Source organism: Pseudophryne corroboree, chromosome 7 (assembly GCF_028390025.1).
Source record: "Pseudophryne corroboree isolate aPseCor3 chromosome 7, aPseCor3.hap2, whole genome shotgun sequence".
NCBI lineage: Eukaryota > Metazoa > Chordata > Amphibia > Anura > Myobatrachidae > Pseudophryne > Pseudophryne corroboree.
Window position 1 is genome coordinate 411,145,265 of NC_086450.1, and position 17,014 is coordinate 411,162,278.

The 17,014-nt window shown below is 49.7% G+C and overlaps 1 protein-coding gene across 2 annotated transcripts in view; it reads left to right on the plus strand.

The window, feature by feature from the left end:
* EARS2 (glutamyl-tRNA synthetase 2, mitochondrial) overlaps nt 1–17,014 on the plus strand; it is an 81,325-nt gene that overhangs the window by 34,312 nt on the left and 29,999 nt on the right. For both annotated transcript variants that reach the window (XM_063934700.1, XM_063934701.1), the window contains exon 6: nt 6,763–6,901. In XM_063934700.1, coding sequence (XP_063790770.1) covers nt 6,763–6,901 — 139 coding nt within the window. The remainder of the gene's footprint in view (nt 1–6,762; nt 6,902–17,014) is intronic.

The following is a 17,014-nucleotide window of genomic DNA, read 5'->3' on the forward strand; positions in this document are numbered from 1 at the left end:
CAATTCTGACTGAACTTTTTGAGTGAGACTGAGATAGAGCTTTGTGATTGTTCTATGTACATGTGACTGTGCTATGGGGTAATTGTATTTATTAGCCCTAGTACCCACACACCAGCAAGTGAGGGGCAAATGCTCTGTAACCCTTGCTCTCCTGACTCCTCTGTGCTGCTGTGGTATAAGCTGCAGCACATCGTTCTGCCTCATGCTCTCTCCGGAGAGCTCTCCTCTGCTCAAAAGTGGGCGTGGCTATGACTGTGTTAGGGGGGGCGGTCGCCCCCTTCGCCCGCCCCCCTTCCCCCCTAGATCCGGCCCTGTTGTATACTAATGAGAGGGAGGAGAGAGGCCAGCAGCACTCTAATAGTGGGAAAAGATCACTGCTGTCCTTGTGCTTCGGGGAGGGTGGTGACTTCACACATTGGGCTGATACGGAGTCGGAGACACAAGCGATGTCAGACTTGGGGGATGTGGTCAAAATCCCAACGCTAGAATCCCAATGGATCCCTGAGATGAGTATGAGGGTTAGGGTTAGGCACTAGTGTGAGGGTTAGTTAGGCTGCAGGAGAATGGAGGTAGGGTTATGGCTATGGGAGGGGATGGTTAGGCTTAGGCTGCAGAAAGGACGGGTTAGGCATGGGATAAAATACACAGAAGACATGGATATTCTCCTTCTTGGGATTTCATACCCAACCCGGAACCAGTGGAACGATGTTTCCCATCTACGCATGTGTCCCTGTTTTGTTCCTGCAGAGACGCAGTACTATATAGATACACGGTAGCAGATGTGTATTGTAAATGTAAGGTACTGTGACTGGGAGGTAGTGGTGGTGGCTAATCAGAAGCTTGGATATATTGTATCTTATGATTGTTGCTGATAGTGGTTGTGTACAGAAATGCAGAATTGCTCACATAGGAGGCCAGACAGTCTGCTTGTGCGTCTTATTTACATAGCGATGCGAATAAGATGCATTTTCGTGGAAAAATGCAAAAAAGACGCCCGGCGTTAGTAACCGAGTTCACGACAAGGCATAACTAGAATGGCTGTTGCACACATCTGTATTTCTCTAACGTCCTAAGTGGATGCTGGGGACTCCGTAAGGACCATGGGGAATAGCGGCTCCGCAGGAGACTGGGCACAAAAGTAAAGCTTTAGAACTACCTGGTGTGCACTGGCTCCTCCCCCTATGACCCTCCTCCAAGCCTCAGTTAGATTTTTGTGCCCGAACGAGAAGGAAGGGTGCACACTAGGTGGCTCTCCTGAGCTGCTTAGTGAAAAGTTTAGTTTTAGGTTTTTTATTTTCAGTGAGACCTGCTGGCAACAGGCTCACTGCATCGAGGGACTAAGGGGAGAAGAAGCGAACTCACCTGCGTGCAGAGTGGATTGGGCTTCTTAGGCTACTGGACATTAGCTCCAGAGGGACGATCACAGGCCCAGCCATGGATGGGTCCCAGAGCCGCGCCGCCGGCCCCCTTACAGAGCCAGAAGACAGAAGAGGTCCGGAAAATCGGCGGCAGAAGACGTCCTGTCTTCAACAAGGTAGCGCACAGCACTGCAGCTGTGCGCCATTGCTCTCAGCACACTTCACACTCCGGTCACTGAGGGTGCAGGGCGCTGGGGGGGGGGCGCCCTGAGACGCAATAAAAACACCTTGGATGGCAAAAAATGCATCACATATAGCTCCTGGGCTATATGGATGAATTTAACCCCTGCCAGAATACATAGATAAACGGGAGATAGGCTCCGCCCCCTTCTCGGCGGCCTTATCTCCTCAGCACACTGGCGCCATTTTCCCTCACAGCTCCGTTGGAGGGAAGCTCCCTGGCTCTCCCCTGCAGTCACTACACTACAGAAAGGGTTAAAAAAGAGAAGGGGGGCACTAATTACGCGCAGTATTAAAGATACAGCAGCTATAGGGGGAAAAACACTTATATAAGGTTATCCCTGTATATATATAGCGCTCTGGTGTGTGCTGGCAAACTCTCCCTCTGTCTCCCCAAAGGGCTAGTGGGGTCCTGTCCTCTATCAGAGCATTCCCTGTGTGTGTGCTGTATGTCGGTACGTTTGTGTCGACATGTATGAGGAGAAAAATGATGTGGAGACGGAGCAGATTGCCTGTAATAGTGATGTCACCCCCTAGGGGGTCGACACCTGAGTGGATGAACTGTTGGAAGAATTACGTAACAGTGTCAGCTCTGTATAAAAGACAGTGGTTGACATGAGACAGCCGGCTACTCAGCTTGTGCCTGTCCAGACGTCTCATAGGCCGTCAGGGGCTCTAAAGCGCCCGTTACCTCAGATGGCAGATATAGACGCCGACACGGATACTGACTCCAGTGTCGACGGTGAAGAGACAAATGTGACTTCCAGTGGGGCCACACGTTACATGATTGAGGCAATGAAAAATGTTTTACACATTTCTGATAATACGAGTACCACCAAAAAGGGGTATTAGGTTCGGTGAGGAAAAACTACCTGTAGTTTTCCTGAATCTGAGAAATTAAATGAGGTGTGTGTGATGATGCGTGGTTTTCCCCCGATAACAACTGATAATTTCTAAAATGTTATTTGCATTATATCCTTTCCCGCCAGAGGTTAGGGTGCGTTGGGAAACACCCCCTAGGGTGGATAAAGCGCTCACACGCTTGTAAGAACAAGGGCTCTACCCTCTCCTGAGATGGCCGCCCTTAAGGATCCTGCTGATAGAAAGCAGGAGGGCATCCTAAAAGGTATTTACACACATACTGGTGTTATACTGCGACCAGCAATCGCCTCAGCCTGGATGTGCAGTGCTGGGTTGGCGTGGTCGGATTCCCTTACTGAAAATATTGATACCCTGGATAGGGACAGTATATTATTGCCTATAGAGCATTTAAAAGATGCATTTCTATATATGCGTGATGCACAGCGGAATATTTGCCGACTGGCATCAAGTCAAAGTGCGTTGTCCATTTCTACCAGTAGAGGGTTATGGACACGACAGTGGTCAGGTGATGCGGATTCCAAACGGCATTTGGAAGTATTGCCTTATTAAGGGGAGGAGTTATTTGGGGTCGGTCTTTCAGACCTGGTGGCCACGGCAACAGCTGGGAAATCCACGTTTGTACCCCAGGTCGCCTCTCAACATGAGAAGACGCCGTATTATCAGGCGCAGTCTTTTCGTGGGCAAGCGGGCAAAAGGTTCCTCATTTCTGCCCCGTGACAGAGGGAGAGGAAAAAGGCTGCAGAAATCAGCCAGTTCCCAGGAACAGAAACCCTCTCCCGCCTCTGCCAAGCCCTCAGTATGACGCTGGGGCTTTACAAGCAGAATCAGGCACGGTGGGGGCCCGTCTCAATGAATTTCAGCGCGCAGTGGGCTCACTCGCAAGTAGACCCCTGGATCCTTCAGGTGATATCTCAGGGGTACAAATTGGAATTCGAGACGTCTCCCCCTCGCCGTTTCCTAAAGTCGGCTTTACCGATGTCTCCTTCTGACAGGGAGACAGTTTTGGAAGCCATTCACAAGCTGTATTCCCAGCAGGTGATAATCAAGGTACCCCTCCTGCAACAGGGAACGGGGTATTATTCCACACTGTTGTGGTACCGAAGCCGGACGGCTCGGTGAGACCGATTCTAAATCTAAAATCTTTGAACACTTACATACAGAGGTTCAAATTCAAGATTGAGTCACTCAGAGCAGTGATTGCGAACCTGGAAGAAGAGGACTACTTGATGTCTCGGTACATCAAGGATGCTTACCTTCATGTCCCAATTTACCCTTCTCACCAAGGGTACCTCAGGTTTATGGTACAGAACTGTCACTATCAGTTTCAGACGCTGCCGTAGGGATGGTCCACGGCACCCCGGGTCTTTACCAAGGTAATGGCCGAAATGATGATACTCCTTCGAAGGAAGGGAATTTTAGTTATCCCTTATTTGGACGATTCCCTGATAAGGGTAAGATCCAGGGAAAAGTTGGAGGTCGGTGTAGCACTATCTCAGGTAGTGTTGCGGCAGCACGATTGGATTCTCAATATTCCAAAATCGCAGCTGATTCCGACGACTCGTCTTCTGTTCTTAGGGATGATCCTGGACACAGTTCAGAAAAAAGGTGTTTCTCCCGGAGGAGAAAGTCAGGGAGTTATCCGAGCTAGTCGGGAACCTCCTATAACCGAGCCAAGTCTCAGTACATCAATGAGATGGTTCTGAAAAAAATGGTGGCTTCCTATGAAGCAATCCCATGCGGCAGATTCCACGCAAGAACTTTCCAGTGGGACCTGCTGGACAAATGGTCTGGGTCGCATCTTCAGATGCATCAGCGGATAACCCTGTCACCAAGCACAAGGGTGTCTCTCCTGTGGTGGTTGCAGAGTGCTCATCTTCTAGAGGGCCGCACATTCAGGACTGGGTCCTGGTGACCACGGATGCCAGCCTGCGAGGCTGGGGAGCAGTCACACGGGGAAGGAATTTCCAGAGCTTATGGTCAAGCCTGGAGACATCACTTCACATAAATATCCTGAAGCTAAGGGCCATTTACAATGCTCTAAGCTCAGCAAGACCTCTGCTTCAAGGTCACCCGGAGTTGATCCATTCGGACAACATCACGGCAGTCACCCACGTAAACAGACAGGGTGACACAAGAAGCAGAAGGGCAATGGCAGAAGCTGCAAGGATTCTTCGCTGGGCGGAAAATCATGTGATAGCACTGTCAGCAGTATTCATTCCGGGAGTGGACAACTGGGAAGCAGACTTCCTCAGCAGACACGACCTCCACCCGGGAGAGTGGGGACTTCACCCAGAAGTCTTCCACATGTTTATAAAACTCGACAAGTATTGCGCCAGGTCAAGGGACCCTCAGGCAATAGCTGTAGACGCTCTGGTAACACAGTGGGTGTACCAGTCAGTGTATGTGTTCCCTCCTCTGCCTCTCATAACCAAGGTACTGAGAATTATAAGATGGAGAGGAGTAAGCACTATATTCGTGGCTCCGGATTGGCCAAGAAGGACTTGGTAACCGGAACTTCAAGAGATGCTCACGGAGGATCCGTGGCCTCTACCTCTAAGAAGGGACCTGCTCCAGCAAGGACCCTGTCTGTTCCAAGACTTACCGCGGCTGCGTTTAACGGCAGGGCGGTTGAACGCCGGATCCTGAAGGAAAAAGGCATTCCGGATGAAGTCATCCCTATCCTGATCAAAGCCAGGAAAGATATAACCGCAAAACATTATCACCGCATTTGGCGAAAATATGTTGCGTGGTGCGAGGCCAGTAAGGCCCCGACGGAGGAATTTTCAACTAGGTCGATTCCTACATTTCCTGCAAACAGGAGTGTCTATGGGCCTGAAATGGGGGTCCATTAAGGTTCAAATTTCGGCCCTGTCAATTTTCTTCCAAAAAGAACTAGCTTCAGTCCCTGAAGTTCAGACGTTTGTGAAAGGGGTACTGTATATACAGCCTCCTTTTGTGCCTCCAGTGGCACCTTTGGATCTAAATGTAGTTTTTGGGTTCCAAAAGTCACATTGGTTTGAACCACTTAAATATGTGGAGTTAAAATATCTCACATGGAAAGTGGTCATGCTGTTGGCCCTGGCCTGGGCCAGGTGCGTGTCAGAATTGGCGGCTTTATCCTGTAAAAGCCCTCATCTGATTTTCCATTCGGACAGGGCGGAATTGAGGACTTGTCCTCAGTTTCTCCCTAAGGTGGTTTTCAGCGTTTCACCTGAATCAACCTATTGTGGTGCCTGCGGCTACTAGGGACTTGGAGGACTCCAAGTTGCTAGACGTTGTCAGAGCCCTGGAAATATAGGTTTCCAGGACAGCTGGAGTCAGAAAATCTGACTCGTTGTTTATTCTGTATGCACCCAACAAGCTGGGTGCTCCTGCTGCTAAGCAGACTATTGCTCGTTGGATTTGTAGTACAATTCAGCTTGCACATTCTGTGGCAGGCCTGCCACAGCCAAAATCTGTAAAAGCCCATTCCACAAGGAAGGTGGGCTCATCTTGGGCGGCTGCCCGAGGGGTCTCGGCTTTACAACTTCGCCGAGCAGCTACTTGGTCAGGAGCAAATACGTTTGTAAAATTCTACAAATTTGATACCCTGGCTGAGGAGGACCGGGAGTTCTCTCATTTGGTGCTGCAGAGTCATCCGCACTCTCCCGCCCGTTTGGGAGCTTTGGTATAATCCCCATGGTCCTTACGGAGTCCCCAGCATCCACTTAGGACGTTAGAGAAAATAAGAATTTACTTACCGATAATTCTATTTCTCGTAGTCCGTAGTGGATGCTGGGCGCCCATCCCAAGTGCGGATTGTCTGCAATACTGGTACATAGTTATTGTTACCAAAAAAAATCGGGTTATTATTGTTGTGAGCCATCTTTTCTAGAGGCTCCTCTGTTATCATGCTGTTAACTGGGTTTAGATCACAAGTTATATGGTGTGATTGGTGTGGCTGGTATGAGTCTTACCCGGGATTCAAAATCCTTCCTTATTGTGTACGCTCGTCCGGGCACAGTATCCTAACTGAGGCTTGGAGGGGGGTCATAGGGGGAGGAGCCAGTGCACACCAGGTAGTTCTAAAGCTTTACTTTTGTGCCCAGTCTCCTGCGGAGCCGCTATTCCCCATGGTCCTTACGGAGTCCCCAGCATTTACTACGGACTACGAGAAATAGAATTATCCGTAAGTAAATTCTTATTTTTGAGATGGGATGTTCTCCTTACTGCACAGAATGAGAAGCTGGCCAAGCCCCCACTGTCTTCATCTAACCTCTGCCCATTCTGTTCCTTCCCTTAGGATTCACCTGACCAGGTGGATTGATAACGCAGACACCCGAGCACAGCTGGTCACTCAGGTGAGGACTCTGCTGCAGCAGAAGTACAAAGACATGATGTGTGATACAGAGTACATTGAGAAGATACTGTTACTGAGGAGGGTAAGTGGAATCTTCCAATACAGAGGCATATGTAGTTACCTGCAGTGGCTGTCAGTGCGGCTTCTGCCAGATATGCCTACAGTGGCTGATTTCTGGCTGCAGTCTATGGAGGTGCGAGCAGGAGCTATGGTAATGGGCTGATATGGACACAGTGGAGCTCATGGCCAAGCGACGCGTAAGCTCAGACCTTAAACATTACAGCTAATTGTCCAGTGACACAAATATTACACATGTTGGTGGTTATTTGCTCCTGGATTCTCATAGCAAAATTATAAAATATATAATAAGCATGGAATCCGCCCTGACTTGTGGGAGTCTATTACCAGCTCCATGTGATTCTGCGTGCGGAGAAGGGAGCCTGTTACTGACGGATCTCTTGCAAGTAACTACTAATGATGAAGGTTGCCGCAGCTGGCGTAAGATCAGTGGGTGGCGCAGCATTCCGCTTGCAGATAAATGACCCCCCCACATTAGCCCTATGGATTCTTGCATTACCGTAAGGTAGTAAGTCAGGCTTCTGCAGCTGCACATAACTATGGTCAGACTCAGAATGCGAACCTAAATGTTAGGTCTTGTTTCTATGTGTTATTCTATTTTCTCTTATGTCCTAGGGGATACTGGGAATCCATTTAGTACAATGGGGTATTGACTGGTCCACTAGGAGCCTTGGGAATTTGATAGTGTGCGCTGGCTCCTCCCTCTATGCCCCTCCTACCAGACTCAGTTTAGAAAATGTGCCCGGAGGAGCCGGTCACGTCTCTGGAAGCTCCTGAAGAGTTTTCTGCATTTATTTTATATGTTTGTTATTTTCAGGCAGGACTGGATGGCACCAGCCTGCCTGCTTCGTGGGACTTAGGGGAGGGGGTCGGCCCAACCTCTTGAAGGGTTAATGGTCCCGTTCTCCGCTGACAGGACGCATGGCTTCTACATGGGGCGGCTGGGTCTCCAGACTAGGTACACAATGTAGACGAACAGCTTCTGAGGGGGTGAATGGAATCTCAGTACACTATATGTGTACACAGTACCAAGACTGGCATTACAGACTTAAAAGGGGGCTGACTCCATTTTAGGCACAAAATTACCTCAGCCAGTATAAAAAAGAGCGGGAAGACTGTGCGCCATTGAAGGGACTGAGCTTCACTATGAGCGGATCCAGCTGCTCACAAGCGCCATTTTCCCTCTGCAGCTGACACAGACGCTGACTGACAGGGACGCGCAGCTCCTCCGGAGAGACTCCATATTACCTCAGCGGTACCAGGGGGTCATAGCAGGGGGGAGCGGTTATTAGTGTACTAAGTCCCTAATCTAGGTACTTAGTCTGCGACCCGGCTGTGCTTGTCATTAGAGGTAAGGGTGCCGTGTGCTGGCTCCAAACTCTCTCTGTGTCTCCATGGAAGGGCTCTTTGTGGGTTAATTGTGCATTTAACCTTTTCCTGTGTGTGTGTGTGTGTACTGTCACTGTTACAGTATGTCAGGCAAAGAGTGTGTTTCATGTAAGGCACAGTGTTCCTCTTCTCCATTGGGTTCACTAGTGTGTACTCAGTGTTGTGTACCTTCCCAGGCTAGCGGGGCAGAGCCAGCATGGCTGGACTCCATTAGGGGAATGATTTCCAACATTTCTACTAAATTGTACTGCAATGAGAAGCGGGACATGGCTGGACTCCATTAGGGGAATGATTTCCAACATTTCTACTAAATTGTACTGCAATGAGAAGCGGGACATGGCTGGACTCCATTAGGGGAATGATTTCCAACATTTCTACTAAATTGTACTGCAATGAGAAAGAGACGCAATACTTAAGACAATCTATGACTGAGTTTATGAAAAGAGACTCAGTACCCAAACCAGCATCTCAGTCCCCTGTCATTTGTCTGCAAAAACGTACTTTGGCCCATATCCTGCAGTCTGACTCCGATGATGAGGGGTCAGACATGGAGGAGGGGGAGGTGGACTCAGAGGTGGGGGAGGGTACTCTGTCACAGGGAATAGAGGCTCTCTTAGAGGCTATCAGAGAAGTTCTGCATATACCTGATAAGGTGACAGAGGAGAGTGAGGAATCTTATTTTAATATAAAAAAGAAATCCTCAGCCACTTTTCCTGTGTCAAAGGAACTAAATACTCTGTTTGAAGAACCGTGGGTTAATCCAGATAAGACATTTCAAATCCCTAAACTGTTGCTATCATCTTTTACTTTTCCTTCTGAGGATAGGAAAAAATGGGAAAATCCACCGATAGTGGATGCATCAGTATCCAGGCTGTTACGAAAAAATTGTATTGCCATTCCCGGGTGCAGCCTCCCTGAAAGATGCAGCTGATCGTAAAATTAAGACCACACTCAAATCCTTGTATACAGCTGCTGGGGTGGCTCAGACACCCACTATAGCATGTGTGTGTGGATTACAAGAGCCATTACCATATGGTAAGGTAACCTAATTGAGGGGAAATTATTTACCTCAAGGGGAAATTTTACTCCTGCAGCATATACAGTACTCTGCAAACTTTATGGTTGAAGCCATAAAAGAAATAGGCTTGCTTAATGCATGCACTACTGCTATGGCAGTGTCAGCACGCAGGGATTATGGCTTCGCGAATGGACTGCTGACGCGGACTCCAGGAAAGAAGTGGAAGGCCTACCCTTCACAGGAGAGGCCTTATTTGGAGATGAACTAGACAAATGGATCTCCAAAACTACTGCGGGTAAGTCCACATATCTTCCTTCTGCAGCTCCCCCAGCTAGGAAGGCTTACTCAGGTCCCAATTTACAGTCCTTTCGGACTGCCAAGTTTAGGGGCAGAACCAGAGGTTCTTCTACAACCACCAGAGACGCTAGAGGTAAACCACGCAAAACCAGCAACTGCCGGTTCACAGGAACAGGACTCAAGCTCTGCTTCCTCAAAACCTTCAGCATGACGGTGAACCGTGATGCTTGGAAGACTGGCAGGTGGGAGCCCGACTAAAATTCTTCAGTCACATCTGGACAAGTTCGTGTCAGGATCCCTGGGTCATAGATCTTATTTCCCAGGGCTACAGACTGGAGTACCCACCTCACAGATTTTCTTTAACGTCCTAGTGGATGCTGGGGACTCCGTAAGGACCATAGACAGGGCACTTTAAGAAAGAATTTGGATACTGGTGTGCTCTGGCTCCTCCCTCTATGTCCCTCCTCCAGACCTCAGTTTGAATCTGTGCCCGGACGAGCTGGGTGCTACTTAGTGAGCTCTCCTGAGCTTGCTAAAAAGAAAGTATTTTGTTAGGTTTTTTTATTTTCAGAGAGATCTGCTGACAACAGACTCTCTGCTACGTGGGACTGAGGGGAGAGAAGCAGCCCTACTCACTGAAGATAGGTCCTGCTTCTTAGGCTACTGGACACCATTAGCTCCAGAGGGATCGTACACAGGATCGCACCCTTTGTCGTCCGATCCCGGAGCCGCGCCGCCGCCCCCTCGCAGAGCCGGAAGACAGAAGCCGGTGACAGAAGCAAGAAGACTTCGAAATCGGCGGCAGAAGACTCCAGTCTTCATATGAGGTAGCGCACAGCACTGCAGCTGTGCGCCATTGCTCCCACACTAAACCCACATACTCTGGTCACTGTAGGGTGCAGGGGGGGGGGGGGGGGGGCGCCGCCGCCCTGGGCAGCAATTAGAGACCTCTTGGCAAAAGTGGGCATATATACAGTTGGGCACTGTATATATGCATGGGCCCCCGCCATATTTTTACACAGAAACGCGGGACAGAAGCCCGCCGCTGAGGGGGCGGGGCTTCTTCCTCAGCACTCACCAGCGCCATTTTCTCTCCACAGCTCCGCTGAGAGGAAGCTCCCCAGGCTTTCCCCTGCAGAATCACGGTAGAAGAGGGTAAAAAGAGAGGGGGGGCACATAAATTTGGCGCAAAAACAGTATATACAGCAGCTACTGGGTTAACACTAAGTTACTGTGTGATTCCTGGGTCATATAGCGCTGGGGTGTGTGCTGGCATACTCTCTCTCTGTCTCTCCAAAAGGCCTTGTGGGGGAACTGTCTTCAAAAAGAGCATCCCCTGTGTGTGTGGTGTGTCGGTACGCTTGTGTCGGCATGTTTGACGAGGAAGGCTATGTGGAAGCAGAGCGGGAACAAATGAATGTGGGGTCGCCGCCGACGGCGCCGACACCCGATTGGATGGATATGTGGAAGGTTTTAAATTATATTGTTACTTCCTTGCATAAAAGGTTGGATAAAGCTGAAGCCTTAGGACAGCCGGGGTCTCAGCCCATGCCTGATCCTATGTCGCAGAGGCCGTCAGGGTCTCAGAAGCGCCCACTATCCCAAATTGTTGACACAGATATCGACACGGATTCTGACTCCAGTGTCGATGGCGATGATGCAAAGTTACAGCCTAAAATGGCTAAAGCCATCCGTTACATGATTATAGCAATGAAGGATGTGTTGCACATCACAGAGGAAACCCCAGTCCCTGACGAGAGGGTTTATATGTATGGGGAAAAAAGGCAAGAGGTGACCTTTCCCCCTTCACATGAGTTAAATGAGTTATGTGAAAAGGCTTGGGAATCTCCAGATAGAAAACTGCAGATTTCCAAATGGATGCTTATGGCGTATCCTTTCCCGCCAACGGACAGGTTACGCTGGGAATCCTCCCCCAGGGTAGACAAAGCTTTAACACGCTTATCCAAGAGGATAGCCCTGCCGTCACAGGATATGGCCACCCTAAAAGATGCTGCGGATAGAAAGCAGGAGGGTACCCTGAAGTCCATTTATACACATTCAGGTACCTTACTAAGGCCGGCGATTGCGTCGGCCTGGATGTGTAGTGCTGTAGCAGCATGGACGGATACCTTATCTGAGGAACTTGATACCTTGGACAAGGATACTATATTACTGACCCTGTGGCATATAAAAGACGCTGTCCTATATATGAGAGATGCTCAAAGAGACATTAGCCTACTGGGCTCTAGAATAAATGCAATGTCGATTTCTGCCAGAAGGGTCCTGTGGACTCGGCAATGGACAGGAGATGCCGACTCAAAAAGGCACATGGAGGTTTTACCTTACAAGGGTGAGGAGTTGTTTGGGGAGGGTCTCTCGGACCTGGTCTCCACAGCTACGGCTGGAAAGTCAAATTTTTTGCCATATGGTCCCTCACAACCTAAGAAAGCACCGTATTACCAAATGCAGTCCTTTCGATCACAAAAAGGCAAGAAAGGACGCACCTCGGACTTTCTTGCCTTTTTGTGATCTGCCCAGAGGCAGGGGTAGAGGAAAGAAGCTGCACAATACAGCTAGTTCCCAGGAACAGAAGTCCTCCCCGGCTTCCACTAAATCCACCGCATGACGCTGGGGCTCCACAGGCGGAGCTAGGCCCGGTGGGGGCACGTCTCCGAAATTTCAGCCACGAGTGGGTTCACTCCAAGGTGGATCCCTGGGCTATAGAGATTGTGCCTCAGGGATACAAGCTGGAATTTGAAGAGATGCCCCCCCACCGTTACCTCAAATCGGCCCTGCCAGCTTCTTCCTTAGAGAGGGAAATAGTGTTAGCTGCAATTCACAAATTGTATCTTCAGCAGGTGGTGGTCAAGGTCCCCCTCCTTCAACAAGGAAAGGGTTACTATTCGACCATGTTTGTGGTACCGAAACCGGACGGTTCGGTCAGACCCATATTGAATTTAAAATCCCTGAACATATACCTGAAAAGGTTCAAGTTAAAGATGGAATCGCTCAGAGCGGTCATCGCAAGCCTGGAAGGGGGGGATTTTATGGTGTCTCTGGACATAAAGGAGGCTTACCTTCATGTCCCCATTTATCCACCTCATCAGGAGTACCTCAGATTTGTGGTACAGGATTGTCATTACCAATTCCAGACGTTGCCGTTTGGTCTCTCTACGGCACCGAGAATATTTACTAAGGTAATGGCGGAAATGATGGTGCTCCTGCGATGGCAAGGAGTCACAATTATCCCGTACTTGGACGTTCTCCTCATAAAGGCGAGGTCCAGAGAGCAGTTGCTGATCAGCGTAGCACGCTCTCGGGAAGTGTTACAACAGCACGGCTGGATTCCAGATGCCAGAAGAGGGTTTATCTCCCGATGTAGAAGGCTCAGGAGCTCATGACACTGGTCTGAGAACTATTAAAACCAAAACAGGTGTCGGTGCATCAATGCACGCGAGTCCTGGGAAAGATGGTGGCATCATACAAGGCCATTCCTTTCGGCAGGTTCCATGCGAGGACATTTCAATGGGATCTGTTTGACAAGTGGTCCGGTTCACATCTAAAAATGCATCGGCTGATCACCCTATCCCCCAGGGCCAGGGTGTTTCTCCTGTGGTGGCTGCAGGGTGCTCACCTTCTCGAGGGCCGCAGATTCGGCATTCAGGACTGGGTCCTGGTGACCACGGACGCAAGCCTCCGAGGGTGGGGAGCAGTCACACAGGGAAGAAATTTCCAAGGGCTGTGGTCAAGTCAGGAGACTTGCCTTCACATCAATATCCTGGAGCTAAGGGCCATATACAACGCCCTACGTCAAGCGGAGACCCTGCTTCGCGACCAATCGGTGCTGATTCAGTCACCGCAGTGGCTCATGTAAACCGCCAAGGCGGCACAAGGAGCAGGGTGGCGATGGCGGAAGCCACCAGAATTCTTCGCTGGGCGGAGAATCACCTAAGAGCACTGTCAGCAGTGTTCATTCCGGGAGTGGACAACTGGGAAGCAGACTTCCTCAGCAGGCACGACCTCCACCCGGGAAAGTGGGGACTTCATCAAGAAGTCTTCGCGCAGATTGCAGGTCGTGGGAACTGCCACAAGTAGACATGATGGCATCCCGCCTCAACAAAAAGCTACAGAGGTATTGCGCCAGGTCAAGAGACCCTCAGGCGATAGCTGTAGACGCACTAGTAACACCGTGGGTGTTCCAGTCGGTCTATGTATTTCCTCCTCTTCCTCTCATACCCAAGGTGCTGAGAATCATAAGAAGAAGAGGAGTGAGAACAATACTCATTGTTTCGGATTGGCCAAGAAGGAGCTGCAAGAAATGCTCACAGAGGACCCTTGGCCTCTGCCTCTAAGACAGGACTTGTTGCAACAGGGGCCCTGTCTGTTCCAAGACTTACCGCGGCTGCTTTTGACGGCATGGCGGTTGAACGCCGGATCCTAGCAGAAAAAGGCATTCCGGATGAGGTTATTCCTACTCTGATAAAGGCTAGGAAGGACGTGACGGCTAAACATTATCGCCGTATATGGCGAAAATATGCTGCTTGGTGTGAGGCCAGGAATGCCCCTACGGAGGAATTCCAGCTGGGCCGTTTCCTTCACTTCCTACAGTCGGGAGTGTCTTTGGGCCTAAAATTGGGTTCCATTAAGGTCCAGATTTCGGCCCTATCCATTTTCTTTCAAAAGGAACTGGTTTCTCTACCTGAAGTTCAGACGTTTGTAAAGGGAGTGCTGCATATTCAGCCCCCTTTCGTGCTTTCAGTGGCACCTTGGGATCTTAACGTGGTGTTGAGTTTCCTAAAGTCACACTGGTTTGAGCCACTTAAGACCGTGGAGTTAAAATTTCTCACGTGGAAGGTTGTCATGCTATTAGCCTTGGCTTCAGCTAGGCGTGTGTCAGAATTAGCGGCTTTGTCACATAAAAGCCCCTATCTGGTTTTCCATATGGACAGGGCAGAATTGCGGACCCGTCCGCAATTTCTGCCAAAGGTGGTGTCATCTTTTCATATGAACCAACCTATTGTGGTGCCTGTGGCTACTTGTGACTTGGAGGATTCTGAGTTACTTGATGTGGTCAGGGCTTTGAAGGTTTATGTAGCCAGAACGGCTAGGGTCAGGAAAACAGAATCTTTGTTTATCCTGTATGCTTCCAACAAGCTTGGTGCTCCTGCTTCAAAGCAAACTATTGCTCGCTGGATCTGTAACACGATTCAGCAGGCTCATTCTGCGGCTGGATTGCCGCTGCCAAAATCAGTTAAGGCCCATTCCACGAGGAAGGTGGGCTCTTATTGGGCGGCTGCCCGAGGGGTCTCGGTATTACAGCTTTGCCGAGCGGCTACTTGGTCAGGTTCAAACACTTTTGCAAAGTTCTACAAGTTTGATACCCTGGCTGAGGAGGACCTTGTGTTTGCTCATTCGGTGCTGCAGAGTCATCCGCACTCTCCCGCCCGTTTGGGAGCTTTGGTATAATCCCCATGGTCCTTACGGAGTCCCCAGCATCCACTAGGACGTTAGAGAAAATAAGATTTTACTTACCAGTAAATCTATTTCTCGTAGTCCGTAGTGGATGCTGGGCGCCCGTCCCAAGTGCGGACGACTTCTGCAATACTTGTATATAGTTATTGCTTAAATAAGGGTTATGTTATGGTTGCATCAGGGTTGATCTGATGCTCCGTTGTTGTTCATACTGTTAACTGGGTAAGTTTATCACAAGTTATACGGTGTGATTGGTGTGGCTGGTATGAGTCTTGCCCTGGATTCCAAAATCCTTTCCTTGTACTGTCAGCTCTTCCGGGCACAGTTTCTCTAACTGAGGTTTGGAGGAGGGACATAGAGGGAGGAGCCAGAGCACACCAGTATCCAAATTCTTTCTTAAAGTGCCCTGTCTCCTGCGGAGCCCGTCTATTCCCCATGGTCCTTACGGAGTCCCCAGCATCCACTACGGACTACGAGAAATAGATTTACCGGTAAGTAAAATCTTATTTTTCAAATCGGGCTTACCAGTTTCACAAGAGGCAAGTATAACTTTATAAGATGCCATTCAAAAATTGGTACAGACTCAGGTCATTGTTCCAGTTCCACCTCATCAGCAAAACAATTATCAATTCCAGCTTGTTTGTAGTACCAAAACCGGATGGTTTGGCAAGACCGATTCTGAACATCAAGTCGTTGAACCCGTACTTACGAGTGTTCAAATTCAAGATGGAGTCTCTGAGAGTAGTGATCTCAGGTCTGGAGGAGGGGGAATTCCTAGTGTCTCTGGATATCAAGGATGCATACCTTCACATTCTGATCTGGCCGCCTTATCAGGCTTATCTACGGTTTGCACTGCAGGACTGTCACTACCAGTTACAGGCCCTGCCATTTGGTCTCTCCACGGCACCAAGGGTGTTCACCAAAGTGATGGCAGAGATGATGTTTCTACTCTGCAAACAGAGAGTGAACATAATTCCGTACCTGGACGATCTTCTAATAAAGGCACCGTCCAGGGAGCGGTTGTTGGACAGCATTGGCCTCTCAACCAGACTACTCCTGGATCACGGGTGGATTCTAAACCTACCGAAATCTCACCTGGAACCGACACAGAGGCTTCCTTTCCTAGGAATGATACTGGACACAGAGTCTCAGAGAGTGTGCCTTCCCTTGGAGAAGGCTATGGTAATCCAGTCGATGGTTCGGGCTGTCCTGACGTCAAACCGGATCTCTGTGCATCTGTGCATTCGCCTTCTGGGGAAAATGGTGCCTCTTACGAGGCGCTTCAGTATGGAAGGTTTCATGCGAGGCCCTTCCAGCTAGATCTATGGGACACATGGTCCGGATTGCATCTTCACATGCACCAGAGGATCCGTCTGTCGCCAAGAGCCAGGATCTCCCTTCTGTGGTGGTTACAGACTTCTCACCTCATCGATGGTCGTAGGATCGGGATTCAGAATTGGATTCTGCTAACCACAGACACAAGCCTCAGAGGCGGGGGAGCAGTCACCCAGGGGGTGCAGATTCAAGGAAGATGGTCAAGTCAGGAAGTCATCCTGCCAATAAACATCCTGGAACTCGGGGCTATCTACAACGCCCTTCTGCAGGCCTCATCTCTACTTCGGAATCAGGCCATTCAAATCCAGTCGGACAATGTGACGGCGGTAACGTACATAAACTGACAGGGCGGAATGAAAAGCAGAGCAGCAATGGCAGAGGTGTGAAGAATTCTCCTCTGGGTGGAAAAACACGCCGTGGCTTTCTCAGCAGACACGACCTGCACCCAGAGGAGTGGGGCCTTCACCCTGTGGTGTTCCGGGGGTTGACACGTCGGTGGGGATATCCACAGATCGAGATGATGGCCTCTCGATTCAACAAGAAGCTCAAGCGGTATTGTTCCAGGTCGAGAGATCCACAAGCAGTGGTGGTAGACGCTCTGACAAC